Here is a 16,535-nt window from a genome sequence, read left to right as displayed (position 1 = left end):
AGCACCGGGAATTTTTTTAATAAATACGTGTACTCAATCTGCGGGCAGCATGCTGTTTCGTTCTTTGTGAACTCATCAGCGCAGCACAGAGGAAATGAGGCCGAACCTGATGGCAATGAAAATAAAATTTCCAAAGCCAGATTTAAATCAGGCCCGAACGTACCTTGCCAAAGTGCTCAAACTGACAAGTCAGTGAGCTCTGCGTAATGCACACAGCAAAGGCACTACCCCACATACCCCACATGCACTACGTGTATAAATAGTACGTGGCATTTTTGAGTTTATCGGCAAGGCAGAGATGAAATTTGAAAATGTTTTCTGGTGAATCTCTGGAGAATAGCCTTCTCTGGCTTCCTATAGTTTTATTTTTACTTTTAGACAAAATTTGAAAACGTTTTATGAAAGGTTCGTGTTATTTTTTCACGGACCTTTCATAAAACGTTTTCAAATTTTGTCCAAAAGTAAAAATAAAACTATAGGAGGCTAGAGAAGGCTCTTCTCCAGAGATTCACCAGAAAACATTTTCAAATTTCATCTCCACCTTGCCGATAAACTCAAAAATGCAGTCAAAATGTGATCAAAATGACCCCTAAAAAGTTGTACCGCCCCAGCCACCTTAATACCAAGAGTCCATAAACAAGAGTATGCAACTGTGATCTCTTTTCTATGGGCCAGATGCGCAGCGCGCTGCCTTCATTACATCATTCAGCTGCAGTCCGCGCACTGCGGAAAATCAAACACCGCACTTTCCCTCTGGTTTGAAATGAACTTTCGTACGGAACTGGAGTTCACGCGCCAGAATTCAGAGATCGCGTAGGTACTGGAACGAACCGAGCGAAAACGGATGGGCTCGTACGAGAAGTTGTGAGTTTGAATGCATGCTTTCAGAGCGTGATGAAGGCAAGTTACGTAATGAAGACAGCGCGCCGCGCACTGGGCCATAACCACAGTTGCATACTCTTGTTTATGCACTCTTGTTAATACTTGTAAATAATTGTATTGTGTAGGCAAGGTCACTGAGCAATTGCTTTATTTGCTGGTAGGCTTCCAGGTCCTCAGCCTTGCAAGTTATGCTGTCTAGTCTACCGACCGCTAGAAGTGAAGGCAGTTCGCAAGGCCTTTTAGGCTGAGGACTGTGTGTCTTGCTAACAGCCATGTGTGTGTGTCTGTATGTCTGTCTGTCTGTCTGTCCGTGTGTACTTGCGTGTGCGCTATTTCCCGCGTGCAGGTGGTAGCCGGGATGAGTGTTGTGCCACCTGCAAGGCCTCCTCTTCCTCTGCAGTACGCATCAATCTCGGACGACTCTCCTGCCGCATTAACACCGCCGGAGGAGTACGCCGCCACCAATGGCCACGATTCCCCGGAGAGCCTGGCCACGCAGCCGCTCCACCACTTGCCGAAGAAGCCGCCGCGCCGCTCAATCTCGCCGTCCCCAACCGAACAGAGCTGCGGTGCCGCTGACGACGATGCCACGAACAGCTCGTTGAAGTCCGCCTCGCCACTACTTGCAGAGCAAGACGCTACGCATATGCACCTGTCCTCGACCTGTAGCACCCCGCTCCCGAAGGCAGATAGATCCACGCACTCCAATGGCCCGCCGAAGAAACCACTTCTACCGCCCGGGTATACTAGCCGTCACCAGTCCGATGTATCCCCGGAGAGTAGTTTGTTGGTCAAGGCTAACTCTACCACATGTGCCAGTGCTGAACTAGCGAAAGACGACAGCTTTGCCTGTCCCAGTGGCAAGCCCATTCGACCTGCTAAACCACCGGCCAAGTACAAGCTGAAAGTTGACCTGCTCGGCCACGGGCCAGCTGCTTCGAGTATTCCGCTGACGACCAGCTCTCCAGAAGTCACGGCAACGAATAGCGACGGGCGGCCTCAGCAGCTAAGCATGGCGATGCCAGAGCGCAGTCCGGCCAAGCCTCCTCGCAAGATTGGCGTGTGCGGAACGTCGCCGGTTCGGGACGCTTCATTGCCACCGTCGCCGCTGGGCCTTACAATATCGTTGCCGCCGGAGCTGCTGCACAGCCCGTCCACCACCTCGGACAGTGCGATAGACAAGGGTCGCAAGTCGAGCAGCGCCTTGCCGCCTGTAGTACCGCCATTGCCCACCGCCATGTCCTGTCACAATGTGGTGCGCCAGTGTCGTATCGAGTCGCCCGGCCAGGTCGTCAAGCACTCATCTCAGCCCAACCTGCGCGGCAACCAGGTGTCTAGAGCTAGGCCCGGCAGTGATCGGCTGACCGTGGATTCCGACAGCGACATAGAAGCAACAGAGAGCTGCGACGGCAGGGAGAGTGGTGATGGGTTTCTAATGGTGAGGAACACTCCATCCTCATCAGACGCCATGTTCAAGAAGAGAAGCTCCGAGGAGTCGGACGATGCAATTGCAAAAAGTTTGCACTCTCGAAGAGCCAAATTTGAATCTCGGATCAAGTCACTGCGGCGATCGGGTCGTCGCACTTCCAAAGAAAAAGACGGACCAAAGGCACCCTCTCCGCCAAACAAGAAACCATCAAAAGCCATGCCGCGGCAGGAAGGCTCTGTCACTTCGTCGGATTCTGTTTTGCTACCGTTGTCATCGGATAGCTCGACGAAGCGTTCGTTCCGCTCCGCTCGCCTCGGCAAAGGTAGAGCAACTACGACCGCAGGCAGCCCGTCTTTTTCAGCGGACACCAGTTCTCTGGATCATGACTCGTCTGGTGGATCGCATGTGCGCGACACCTCCCTGGCCGGCCAGTACAGCCCTGGCCTGACACGATCCATCTCCGACGAGCACGTGAATACGTTGACGAACGACGAGGAGAAGTTCACTCGTTCTACCTCGCTGTACCCCGACGCCTCTGCCACGTTGCCACGGCGATCGTCTAACAACAGCGATAGCGGTGGCAGATCCGAGAGTAGAGGTTCTCCTCTTCTCAAGAACCTGAAGGTGAGGAGCCTGGCTTGTAGCTGCCAGGAGCATCTGCTCTGCCGTGCCTATGCTGTCGGAATTTGTCTTCAGGCACGCGCAATGGTGTGCACGTCTTGCGGCTGCTCTGTGTGTGTGTATGGGAATGCTTGTGTATGCGTGTGTGCTTGTAAGAGGCGATTTACACGACGGCAGTGCATCCCGCCGGGAAGTGAAGCACGTGATCCCGAGAGTTTGCCGTGATACTGGAAAAAGCGAAAATCCGTTCACACGGCAGGATGCACGTCCAGTAGGGAGGTTTAGTCCCACGTAATCCGTGTGTACTTTACGTGTGTGTACCACATGATACTCAGTGACCCACATATATATTCTGATTCACGACATGCCGTGCATGGAGGCTCGGGTGAAAATCAGAATGGAGCGCGTTGTGCAAGCTGTGAGGGTGCTCAGCTGAAGAAGTTTCCGAAGCACGAAATCGAAATATTCGATGAGCTTCTAAGCTCGTCTTTGACCAAGTTTTGGCCTTTCGCTTGATGCTTTTGTTTGTTCCGTGTGACTAAAGACAACATTGGGAACGTGGGTCCATTGCATGAACTGTTCGTGTATCACCCACGTTCCCGTATCAGTTACCTGGTACTAAACCTCTCTACTACATGTAGTACAAAACTGTCCACCGATTGCCACGGGATGCATTTCTACACGGCACCGGGACCGTACCGGGATAGCTCGCGGGATACGTTCGCGCCGAAATATGAGTACATGCGACTGAATCTCCATGGCAGCATCACACACGGGATGAATCCTGCCATCGTGTAAATCGCCTCTTATTGTGTGTGTGCGTGTGTGTATGTGTGTGTGTGTCACAGTGTGAGAGAGAGAGAGAGAGAGAGAGAGAGAGAGAGAGAGAGAGAGAGAGAGAGAGAGAGAGAGAGAGAGAGAGAGAGAGAAAGAAAGAAAGAGTGTGTGCGTGTGTGTGGGGGGGGGGGGGGGGGAGAGAGAGAGAGTGTGAGTGTGTGTGTATGCATGTACTGGTACCAGTTGGTAGGTTGGGTAAACTTTCTCCTAGGTTGTTGTGCAGTGTAGTCTGTACCAGGCAGAGATGGTGGTGGTCAGTCACTTGATCTTTTCTACGCTTCCAAGCGATGCAATGGTGAAGTTCCGGTCAGTGGGTACGAATCTGTTACAAGCTGTGAAATTACACCGTCGCACACCTTATAGACTGCACGTACACACTCTTGAGGATTTGTACTCTTGGCGTTGTACGTTGTAATCCAAGTACATGCGTTGAAGGCCGCCCTCACGATACCGTGATGCCCCCGGGGTCATTTCTGCTAGTTTCGTGTCCAGTCTTTATTACTCATCTCCTTTTTCCTTGATTCTCCGCTTTTCCGTTGCGTAGAAAAACGCCCGCCCTACTAACTTGGTGAAGAAGCTGACTGGCTTGGGCAATTCGTCGGCAACAACTGAGTCGAATGGTACGTGTATTGCATGTACAGTGCTGCTCAATGAGATCCGATCCAGCGAGTCGCGTTCGTGCCCTCACAGCCCAGTGTTCGCAGGTCCAGCGCTGCACAGCGACCGGCGTGCCGTTGACTCGCTCTGAGCGGATTTCGTTGAGCAGCACTGTAGGCATGTTCATATCCAGCTTTCCATTGTGCCCCATGACAATGGAAGTTACTACTAACTGTTCACTCTGGTGGGCACATTGACCCGTAACATGTTTGTGTTGTACGTGCCCGGTCGTAATAGTTGAGGTGTGTAGTCCCTGTGCCTGTGGACTACACAGTGCTATGAATCCGTTCCCGGGTGTGGATGCATCTTACGGATTCTCGGCATACAGGGGCACTTGTAAGGGTTTTACTTTACTGGCCTCTGAGGGAGAGAGAGAGAGGGGGGGGGGGGGGGGGGGGGTGGTCATATCCGGTGCCAGTGCCGGTTTGAAACGTTGTACGCTAACCACACGGATCGCGGATCAGTGGTGTGTACTCCAAGTTAGTTTAAATGTGCAGTGACTTGTTTTGATAGCTGTGTGTGTGTGTGTGTGTGTGTGTGTGTGTGTGTGTGTGTGTGTGTGTGTGCGCGCGTGTGAGAGAGAGAGAGAGAGATCCCTTCGTCATCGTCTGTGCACCTGTCCTAGTTCCAGTTTGTTCTTGGTGTCCTGCCGACATTGGTAAGATGCACACCAGAACGTTTGCCACAAGCCGCGAAATGACGTTGAGTGCCTCATCCCTCCTCAGAAATCATGGCCCTAAAGCAGCAAGACTACTCCAGACTACAACCCAAACGCCTGCTATTCCCACCATATTATGCGAGAATGTAGCTTGCAAACTGATCCAAGATAAACGCGACGAACATTCCCAATAATTTGACTTGCACAGCCAGTTTGGTACTGACTGTAAACATCCGTGATACCGCCTCGGGCAGAAACATTACTGAAGGTGCAAGGCACCAGTTTTGATTTTAGGCTGTCGGTTAATCGTCCAGTGGGTGAAACTTCCAAGTTACAGCAAATTGAGCGAAGCAACCTCTTGTCTCCTGCATTTGTGTGGGTTTTGATTTTGGCCTGGTGGTTATTTCGGATATGTGAAATCTGAATATTTTGATTATTTTCTCATCGGCGCAGAAAAAATAGACCCGGTATTAAATGGTGGTATACATACAGGTTTTTTACGTGTGCACAACTGTTTACTAGTGTGCACGAGTCAAATACTTTTTACATTTTCACTGTGCTCAAACAGTAACCATTCCCGTCATCAAGAGTACATAACCCCAAGACTCGGCAAGACTATGCAACTGCCTGCACAACCTCTATGCAGTGCTGCGAGTGCGACGGCAGAACTTCACATCACGTGACATGGTTCAAAAAGGTTACGCTGGCAAACATAGTGACCACAAGAGAGTTGAACCAAGAGTACATGAAAACCAGAGTGTGCAGCTTGGGGCATTTTCTGCTATGGGTGTCTGTCACGGCGGAATTCCGTGATTACATCATATTTGGCGCAGATTTGAGGTGGGAAGTGGCGTAGTGCGTACAACTGAGCTGCAGTTGTGCAGAAAGAGACCTGCTTGAATCCTGCTTGTACGCACTACATCATTAAAATGATGTAATCACGGAATTCCGCCGTGACACTGTCCCTCCAGGAATCCGCGTTTCCGCGGCCGCGATAAAATCCGCGGAATTCATGGTTTTTTTTAATATCCCGCGGAATTCACAGTTTTCACCGCAGACTCGTGAAAAATCACGGTTTGGGGGCAATGCGAGCACGCACTTCATATTCATGCACATGCAGTGATGCACAGTGCAGTGTCCTGTCGCTATTTTGTTGCATTCAAAGTCGAGGGAGTTTTGCAATTTTTCTTCGTTTACTGTATTGAGCCTATCGTGTGTTTTCGACCACTAAATTTTTTATTGATACTTGTACATAGCATATAGCCATGTCTTTTCGCCGGTGCAGCGCCGCAGAAATACCGCAGTATTGCCGCAGAATTCACGCTATCCGCCGCATAATGTAGCGATTTGTGCCGCAGAATTCTGCGCAGAATTTCAACTTCTGTCCGCGGATTCCTGGAGGGACAGGTGACAGCAACCCATCCGAGCTGCACACTCTTGTTACGTACTCTTGGTTGAACCTAAAGCTGGGTTGCGTACAACCCTGTACCCTGTACCTATCATGCACAGAGTGCAAATAATGTGTACGGGTTCATCACGTGATGTGAAGTTCTGCCGTCGAGACCCCATAGCCGGAGTTGCACACTCTTGGGGGTTATCATAACCCCAACTTATGCACTCTTGCCGTCATCAATTCTATTTGTGCAAGTACGGTGCAGAAGTGTGTTGTTTGAAACACAATCCATTTTGTTTTTGGAGAAACGAATACCAGCAGGCCTTTCATCGCAAAGTCCAACCAGATGTTGCTAGGACATGTTGACGTGCACCAGTAGGAGGTCTTCTGGTAACCCTGTAGGAAAACAGAAGAGTCATATTCAGTTATTGCAGACTCCAACTACCTGTAGCTGCACGCGTGTAATACTATACAACTTACTTGTCCATAAATTAATGCCTCTGCCGCCCTTGGCCTTGATTAGGTCTGGCATTCAGCACCGTCTGTATTTGGGCAGACGACTGTGAAAAAGGCAGGGTCCATAACCTTGACCAATTGGTGCGATTGGTAAACATGGTAAAGGAGGTACAATGTGGGGCCTAGCCATACTTGCACTAGCTAGGGGGACCCATCGTGCACGTGCACGTGCTCTGGGCACGGATTTGGTCGGATCAAAACTACAAAAGGAAAGTCGTCTTTTTGAGTTTCGTCACTGCTTTCTGCACGTGCACGTGTACGTACCTGCATGCTTCTTGATCTTGACTTGGGAAGTAACTTTAGTTGGGTGCGTTTGGTCTCGTGCTCTCAATCTCATGCTGCTGCATGTGCCTTTTGCTTGTCTTTTCTTTTTCTTTTGTTGCGTTGCTTCCTTGATCTTCTTCACTTCCGACACAGCCTGCCCAGATCCTAAAACTAGTAAAGCATGTTAGACAGACGTCCTCGTCATCACCATGATCACTCGTCGCCCGGATCTTGATTGCAATGAGCTGTCCAGGTAGTTCGTTCGCGACGCCATTTGTTTCGCTCGTAGGAGCGTTGGAAGTTCTGTGGGAGGCATCGGCCATGGTTAGGATTCTTGCAATATGGCTCTGAAACGGCAAGGAGCTGTACGCAATTACAAGGTTATGCCCGAAAGCAAAGGCGAAGGTGTGTAGAACTGCAACTGAGTTTACTTGGGTGATACTCCATTGTACTCTGAACATGTCGAATCTCTCGCAACCGACTGTGAAGTTGAAAAAAATCAACGTAATGTCTGGCGAACAGGTTCTCGCGCGCGATGGATCAATTCGACGTGACGAGTACAATGTAGTTTTCAAGGATGTTCAAGTGTCTGGCTGTTCCAGCACCGGTTTGGTGTGTAACATCGCGTCCCTCTCATCGTTCGACCGTTTTGCTCAGAAATAATTCATACTAAGTAGTTCGGGAGAGAACAGAAAGGGGATGCTGAAGATGTTTCCGAAATTTCCAAACGTTGATTTTGACACTCCGCGACTCCGTACTGTACGCGGTCGTGGGTCTGAACAGTACAGTATTTTTTTGGTAAACTGACCCCACCACCGACATCACACATACACGATGGACTTAGACTTTTGAGCGTACAACTTAGGAGTAATGTGGCACTATGTTGCGTGATTCAACAAATTTGATCTGTGAGTTGTATGTGGGGAGGCATTGGAGGGCGCTGTAACTAATTTTTGGGTAATAAGCCTCTTACTAAAATAAACACAGGTACAAATTTGTTGGGTAAGAGTGCTATGCGAAGAACGTTTTAGCTCGCGCCAGAGAAAGAGCTCTATGTTATCGTTGTTTTATTCCTTACCGTCACGTGAGTCGGTGTCTTCGCTTCACAATGCGATCGCTCCGTCTGCACAGCGCGCGCGCCGTCATCGTTTGAAGAGCTGTAATTCATCACATGTGTGTGTGTGTGTGTGTGCATGTCTATGGAATGTTGTTTCTTTCAGGGTACACTCCTAATCCAAGTGTGACGAAGAAGGTAGTACCCCTGCCGCCGGTTGATGCATGGGGTCGTCGTGGATCAGATTCTGGTAAGGAACTCGTAGACTGCCTGGACGTTGCAAGTACCTGGATGCGTGTGATCAAACTGCGAGGCTGGATTAGAGAGAGAGAGAGAGTGTTCTTCATTCGTGTCACCAACATGCGTGTCTTGTAAATTGTAATAGATACATACATTCACAGTACAGTCAGACCTTGCAGAACCGCACACATCCGTTTTCCACAAAGATATCTGGATAGGCGAGGGAATCGGATAATCGAACACACACACTGAATGTATGCATGTCATATGCTGTAAATCGGTAACCAACGATTTTCTTCCGGATGGCGAGGGATCCGGAGAAAAGAGGACCGGATAAGTGAGGTCTGACTGTACTTCACAGTACACAGATACGGTCCAAGTTGATTGTCAGGGAATGTACTAGTAGTGCCTGACTTTCTTCTCACTGTGTGTGTCCGTGTGTGTGTGGTGTGCATGTGCGTGTGTGGTGTGCATGTGCGTGTGTGTGTGTGTGCGCACGCGCGTGCATGTGTGTGCAAAATGATCACAAAAGGTGTGTGTGCATGTGTGTGTGTGTGTGTGTGTGTGTGTGTGTGTGTGTGTGTGTGTGTGTGCGTGTGTGTGTGTGTGTGCGTGTGTGTGTGTGAATTTCACACGCATGTTAAATCATTGGTTGCCCTTGCGCCAATTCTGTTACACTGGCTGTGATTTGTTTTTGCCTGAAGACATGCCAAGTCCTGCCACCACCGCTGCCAACGGTCCTGTTGCTTCTGCAGCTGCTGCAGCGGCTAGTCGAGTGCCTGCAGGTATTGGGCGCTTGTCACCCTCCTTCATTCACACCTGTTCATTGTCACTGTGCGTGTGTGCGTGTGTGTGTGTGTTTGTGTGTTTGTGTGTGTGTGTGTTTGTGTGTGTGTTTGTGTGTGTGTGTGGTCCCATATGGTGCAGTGGTATGTGCAGTCTATTTCCAATCGAGAGGTTGCGGGTTCAATTCCCGACGATTATGGTCGCACACGTCTTTCTTCTCTTTCTCGGTCTCTTCCTGACTTTTCTTTCATTCTCCTGGGTGGTTACCAACAGCCAGTGTATGCCGGAGTATGTGGTGTGGTGTGTGTGTGTAGAAAAAAAAGAAGAAAACAAGAAAAAAGAAAAAAATGGAAAAATGAAAAATAGGGATTCACTGGCCAGAAAAAGTCACTTCAATCAGCTGTGTGGTGGATACCAGGCTAAAAATAGTGGCGGTCAATTCATCAGCCTTGCAAGCTGTTGAATGGTGTAATCCCAGCACAAGTTGCTATGTCTAACATAGCTGTTCGCTATCATCGCTTCCGCGATGGGCAGGTCTGAGGTCTGAGGTGTGTGTGTATGTGTGTGTTTGTGTGTGTATGTGTGTGTGTTTGTTCGTGTGTTTGTTCGTGTGTGTGTGTGTGTGTATGTGTGGATATGTTCGTGTGTGGGATTATGTGCATGCTGTGTGTAAGTTCTTGCCATTGCCCTCACGGTCACTGTGACACCCACACCTTCTACCCTTCATGCCCAGTGCTAGAATTAAGCACTTCCATGTGCTCTGCCTTCCACTAAGTCTGCCACCATGGAATGCACACGAAAACGGTGAACCAAGTTTATAGTCGTGCTACCCCCGAGGTTCATGCACATGACATCGTGCTATTATCAGGCAACTCTGAGGAATACTGTAAAGCGATACACTTTCGCGGCGTGCAAATCTTCTGTTTTCAAAAATTGCACTGGCTCACTATAAGAAACTTTCGCGATTGTAATTATCTCTTCAGCTCAACCATGTGTTGTCCACAATCAATGTACGGAGCAGTTCGCAGCGATTTGTCTTTGTGAATGTGAGATGGTCGTGAAAATAGCGAAATTTATCTCTAGTGAAAGTTTCTCGCTTTGCAAGTAGTGCTGCGAGTAGTGCTGCAGAGTTTGCGTGCAGTGTGCATTTGATTTGAATTTGAGCTTGAGAGTCTCTGTTTCAGTCCTCAATGTGCGTTATGTGAGGTCAGTTTGACAGTTTCCTCAATAGTAGTAGCTGTTGAGTGTCCTCACTCCATCCCCTCCCCCGTGTGCTGGAGCGGGATAAGAATTTGACTGTTTTCGTCTGAACCTACACGATTGTAGTCTGGCCTTTGTGTCTGTTTGTTGTCTGTGTTTTTCATGCCTGGTCCTCTCTCTCTCTCTTTCTCTCTCTGTCACTCACACACACACACACTTCCTCTCTCTGTTTGTCTGTCTATTTATCTGTCTCTGCCTGTCTTCTTTTTGTCCCGTTTCTTGCTTAGATGTGGGTCATGATGCTTTCAGAGCGAAGCTACGGCCTATTCCGGCAAAGGTATGTGTGTGTGCACGCGTGTGCACGTGTGTGTGTGTGTGTGTGTGCACGTGTGTGTGTGTGTGTGTGTGTGTGTGTGTGTGTGTGTGTGTGTGTGCGCGCGTGTGTGTGTACATGTATGTACAATAATACTGTGTGTGTGTGTGTGTGTGTGTGTGTGTGTGTGTGTGTGTGCGCGCGCGCGCATGTGTATGTGTATGTGGTTGTCAATTTCATTGGTTTATGGTGAGTAGAGATTATAGTAAAGAGATGAGAATGGTTGGAAATGACACTCGTACTGGAGGTTCCCCCTTTTTTCTTACCTTTGCCCGTAAACCTTTTCGCGTTATTTTGCATGAAATGCACTATTGCTGTTTTTCTTTGTGACGTCTCCGACTGGGCTCACCTGCCGATGGCGTTTGGTGTGTTTGTATTGGCGTGTACAGGCTATAAGCACGGAAGAAGAGGACTCTGACAATGACGATATGGAGGGAGGAACCACTCTTTTCCAGTATATCCTGGTCATCTCGCTCGTCAAGGGTAAGCCTAGTGTACACTTTCAGTCTCTGATGTGTGGTCCTGTGTTTGTGTATGTGTGTGCGTATGTGGTGTGATGTGTGTGCGGGGAAAAAAAAGAGACCAAAAAGTAGGGATTCGCTGGCCAGAAAAAGCCACTTCATAGCTGTGTGGTGTAGACCAGGCTGAATAGTGGCGGTCAATTCTTCAGCCTTGCAAGCTGTTGAATGGTGCAATCCCAGCACAAGCTGCTATGGCTTCTGCTGTGGCATCGCTATCATCGCCTTCGGCGATGGGCGTCCAATGGTGTGTGTGTGTGTGTGTGTCTCTCTCTCTCTCTCTCTCTCTCTCTCTCTCTCCGGGGGGGGGGGGGGGCTATTTTTTAGTGCATGGTACCATCACATACATGTGCATACCTGTCTGGGGGGGGGGGGGGGACTATTTTTTAGTGCATGGTACCATCACACACATGTGCATACCTGTCTGGGGGGGGGGGGGGACTATTTTTAGTGCATGGTACCATCACACACATGTGCATACCTGTCTGGGGGGGGGGGGGGGACTATTTTTAGTGCACGGTGCCATCACACACATGTGCATACCTATCTGTGTTACTGTGTAGAAACTTGTTTACCTTGCTTAATAATAATAATAATAATTCGCGGGATTCGCGTTGGCATCGCTTGAATGTTCAGAAACACACAAACTAGCCTTCGCTTCCGCAGGCCACCACTATGCCTATGCCTTGTACACCTTAGTGGCAAATGCAGACCTCACAAGTGAGTCAGGGGAGAGTAGGTGAGTCTCTCAACCAATCGGGCGTGTAATGGCCCATAACCCTGTAAACAGCATCCTTGTTACCCTCACTCCGAGCTGTGAGTACCCAGTTGACCGTGGGTGTCGGCGCAGTTCACCACGCATAAAAAGTCTTTACATGCTCCCTGCTACCAGCGCGGGTCTCGAACTCGGGACCTCATGATTCGCAGGCAGGCCTGGAAACCAATCGGCCATATGCGTTGGTCTACCTTGCTTCTGAGCTTTTTTTCTTTCTTTTCTAGTGCGTATACTGTAGGTCTACTCCATCTGCTCGCATTACCCGAAAAGTGGAGAGACTGCCTATGTTGACTGGTGATTTCTGATAGACCAATGATGCTAAATGAACTGTATGTGCGTATCCTTAATTTAGAGCTGACATATTGGTGTACATTACGTATCGTTGTGTCCCAATCAAGATGAGTCTGGAAAGTATTCACCGCAAGTGTCGTATCGCTTCCCGCCCAAGCTGACGGATGTGGACGACAGCAAGGATGAGGGCCTCCAGTCCATACCCGCGTTCTGCTTCCCGGATCTGGAGCTGTGGACCAAGCCGGTCACCTATTACAAAAGGTGCGCTTGCACTGCACGTTTTGCATAGGCTTTCTACATGTTTCCCTTTCTAACACCCTCAACTAATGGATCTTTGTACGTTTACACTACATTGCGTAAAGGTAGGGAACGGCTGTAAGATTGGCGGTTATAGTAATATACTGGCTAAAAAGTTAGCCGTTGCAAATTCAATAGCAAAAGTATTGTTTCTACCCAAATTAGACCAGTTATAATAAGAGTAATTTGCGAATGGCAACGGTGATATATCCCCTATTGCCATCAAACTCTCCAGGCCTGAGGTAAGGGAAGGTTGCCTGGGTTTGAGGTCAATTAGGGATGATACGCGTATGTGCAGCGGCTACCCAGGCCAACGGAGAATTCGGTGTGATACGGGAATGCGGCAACATCTGGCCTATTGGTGCGAGGTCACTAGGCTATACATCATTCCAGGATCGGGGTGCAGGAGCTACCGTAAAAGTCCGTAAATAAGTACGTGCTTACTTTCCAATTTAGTGGTCGCACCCGCACTAACTTTCGGACCTGACTTGTGTGTAGTGGAGCAGTCATTTTCATGTACAGTCAGACCTCGCATAACCGCACACATCCGTTTCCCACAAAAATATCCGGATAGGCGAGGGAACCGGATAATCGAACACACATACTGTATGTATGCATGACATATGCTGTAAATCGGTAACCAACGATTTTCTTCCGGATGGCGAGGGATCCGGATAAAAGAGGACCGGATAAGCGAGGTCTGAGTGTAGATGTACACGTGCTGCATGTGCGAGCCGTACCAGTACTTATTTCGGGCAGTATGTTTATCGGGCTGAACTTGACTTCAACAGATAGAGTCGAAAGGATGAAGGAGGTAATATTTCGGGCAGGTAATTATTTACGGACTTTTACGGTATGGGTATGGGGTCAACGGTACATGCAGTTGACGGGATCACTGGAGTGCAGGGTGCATGCTGGGGACAAGACACGGGGAGTGGGGGCCTAGTGCTTACATACTACCCCTAGTGCTTACATACTGCCCTGTCCAATATCATGTGGTGATAATTGTCTTTCTCACTATAGCAGCATGTTTCGTGTTTTTTGTTGTTTTATTGTTTGGATTGCAGTGAAACCTTTTCGTTTATTCTGACCGATATTGGTGGAAGCAAGCGATTCGGTTACTGCCGAAGGCTGTTGGTAAGTCTAGGGAACTTTTAAGTTGGTTGTTGTTTTTTCCCGTAGTGGGCATCAATGTAGTATATGACGTATACATGATCCAGCACAGCCTGGTTGACGTGCTGCTGGGTGGAATGAAGAAAGGTTCTGTGCACTTGAAGTATTATTAGCTGCATCCCCTTTAGTTTTCCTCTCTTTGCTACTTCACTCTAGTGTTTGATAGTTAGCGCGGGAATAGCAGATTGTGGCGGAGGAGTCGAGTGGCCTCGTTGGGTTTGTCTGTTGTCATGTACCTGAATCTCAGCCGCGAGACACATACATCCCACCAGTCACAGGTGAAAATTACCGCATCGTGACAGGAACTTATTCGTCGCTCTTGCTGTTATTGCGGTTGATGGAAATTGTTCTTCTCACAATGCTGCTGCTGTTGTTGTTGTTGTTGTTGTCGTCGTTTTCGTCGTCGTTGTTGTCGTCGTCGTCGTTTTCATTCTAACCTGTCCACAGCCATCTCGGAGTACGCCATGTCTACCTGAGGTGTACTGTCTAATCAGTCCACTAGGATGCTTCTCGCTCTACTCCAAGGTAACATAAGTGGCAGTCTTGACCAAGAAGCAAAGTAATATTCTCGTCATATCACAGCAATTTGTGTTAGTTTTCTCTTTATACTTTCTCGTTTGCAACCCCCTCAATGTTGTGCCTTTGCCTCGAATGGTTGCCTGGGAAAGGATGGTCATCAATACTGGGCTGTCTTCTCTTCTTCTCCCTGCTGTGTGTCAGATTCTCGACCAAGTGGAGCAGAGGCTTGCCCGGTCTTCTTCAGCCGTGTTCGCCTTTCTCAAAGCGGTAAGTCCGAGTGATAGTGATGTGTGTTTGTTGCCAGCATAAAGCACTGTCATTCTAGCTCTTCAACAGATGTTGACGTTGCTTTGAGAGTGACAGTCGTCATGTCATGGCTACACGAAAATGCAGTTCTTTCGGGTGAGCAGCTTGACTAGAATCCCATGAGAGACTTGCTCAATTAGAACTGTGACATCCATGCATGTTATGTCCGTAAAAGGCAGTCAACCTTCCCATCGTTTTCACTGTTTCAACAGCAGCTTTATGCTGCTGACCATCAGCTGGTCGTAGTTGAATTTCATAAAAGCGATTTGATAAATGTGTTTTGAAGCAGTTTGAAACGCGTTGCCGTGTTTGTGTGTATGTGAAGTGCAGCACTGTACTGGGCTAAACGATTGTGCTTTGTTTCCCGTGTCCAGGTGCAAGCCAAGCCGTTCCCGGGACCTGGTCGCAAGGTGGTTGTGACAGCCTTCGGCGTAAGTGTGAACTCGGCGACTTCATGTGCGCGCGGTTCCCTCCATTGTTGTGTTCCTCGTGTAGAGTCGTCGTCGCCAAACAATCCGGCCAGTGCCGATACGGTGGTGTGGTACGGGGTTACGTCGGTGCTACATGCTAGCATGGTAGCATGTACAGTCAGACCTCGCTTAACCGCACACATCTGTTTCCCACAAAAATATCCGGATAGGCGAGGGAACCGGATAATCGAACACACGTACTGTATGGATGCATGCCATATGCTGTAAATCGGTAACCGACGATTTTCTTCCGGATGGCGAGGGATCCGGACAAAAGAGGACCGTATAAGCGAGGTCTGACTGTACCAGCACTGCACTGACTGAATGCATGTGCAGCGGTAGTGCATGCATACCGTGTGCCATACACTACAGTAGAGTGCTGGTCGGATTTTTTGGCGATGGCCGTACTATCGGTTTTCTGGCCCTCTTTGTTGCCAGCATAAAGCACTGTCATTCTAGCACTCCAGCGCATGTTGGTTTTTGCTTTGAGAGTGACAGTCGTCATGTCTCGGCTACAGAAAGATGCAGTTCTTTCGGGTGAGCAGCTTGACTAATATCCCATGAGAGACTTGCTCAATTAGAACTGAGACATCAATGCATGTTACGTTGGCATACAGTACTGTCGGTCGCTGAAGAACTGTGGCGGTCAGCCTCCTGGCCTAGACCGCTCTTATTTCATGTGTTACAGTCTATGCACAGTTGAGTCACCGTGTATACATTGGTATGCTGTGCTTTGTGAAATTTTAGCCTGGCCGTTCTTCGGCGCCCGACAGTACATGTAGTGTAAGGCAGTTAGCCCTCCCATCATGTTTACTCTTTCAGCAGCAGCTTTATGCCACTGACCACCAGCTGATCATACAGTGAAACCTGTGACTAAGGACCACCCCTTGCGGCCAGAGAAAGCGGTCTTTAGTGGCAGGTGGTCCTTAGTTAGAGGTGTGCACCGCACAACCATATATGAATGTGAGACCGTCCGTGCCTGGCGAAGTGGTCTTTAGTACCAGGCTGTTAGCTAGTCACAGTGGTCTGTAGTACCAGGCTGTTAGCTAGTCACGGTGGTCTTTAGTTACAGCTTTTACTGTACTTGAATGCAGCAACAGAGGAACATTGATATAACCAATGAAGGAAACCATTATAATTTATAATATATATGTATATGTACTTGGCCTATTGGCATATGCTAGGGAATTGTCTGCTGGAACTGCCGGTTGCTACTGAGAGTTTCTTGCAAAGCAATTATGGGCCAAACTTACTGAAAACACCCAGACTAGCAGTG

General features: G+C 48.8%; 1 protein-coding gene across 4 annotated transcripts in view; it reads left to right on the top strand.

The window, feature by feature from the left end:
- LOC135822600 (uncharacterized) overlaps nt 1-16,535 on the top strand; it is a 30,674-nt gene that overhangs the window by 4,173 nt on the left and 9,966 nt on the right. For 3 of the 4 annotated variants that reach the window (XM_065335412.1, XM_065335413.1, XM_065335411.1), the window contains exons 2-12: nt 1,229-2,935; nt 4,314-4,389; nt 8,478-8,561; nt 9,256-9,336; nt 10,825-10,874; nt 11,300-11,393; nt 12,602-12,755; nt 13,859-13,928; nt 14,412-14,489; nt 14,685-14,750; nt 15,164-15,220. In XM_065335412.1, the coding sequence (XP_065191484.1) occupies nt 1,229-2,935; nt 4,314-4,389; nt 8,478-8,561; nt 9,256-9,336; nt 10,825-10,874; nt 11,300-11,393; nt 12,602-12,755; nt 13,859-13,928; nt 14,412-14,489; nt 14,685-14,750; nt 15,164-15,220 (2,517 nt within the window). The remainder of the gene's footprint in view (nt 1-1,228; nt 2,936-4,313; nt 4,390-8,477; nt 8,562-9,255; nt 9,337-10,824; nt 10,875-11,299; nt 11,394-12,601; nt 12,756-13,858; nt 13,929-14,411; nt 14,490-14,684; nt 14,751-15,163; nt 15,221-16,535) is intronic. The other variant, XM_065335414.1, reaches the window with a different exon arrangement.

This window comes from Sycon ciliatum, chromosome 8 (assembly GCF_964019385.1).
Source record: "Sycon ciliatum chromosome 8, ocSycCili1.1, whole genome shotgun sequence".
NCBI lineage: Eukaryota > Metazoa > Porifera > Calcarea > Leucosolenida > Sycettidae > Sycon > Sycon ciliatum.
This window is presented reverse-complemented; position numbering and strand designations above follow the sequence as displayed.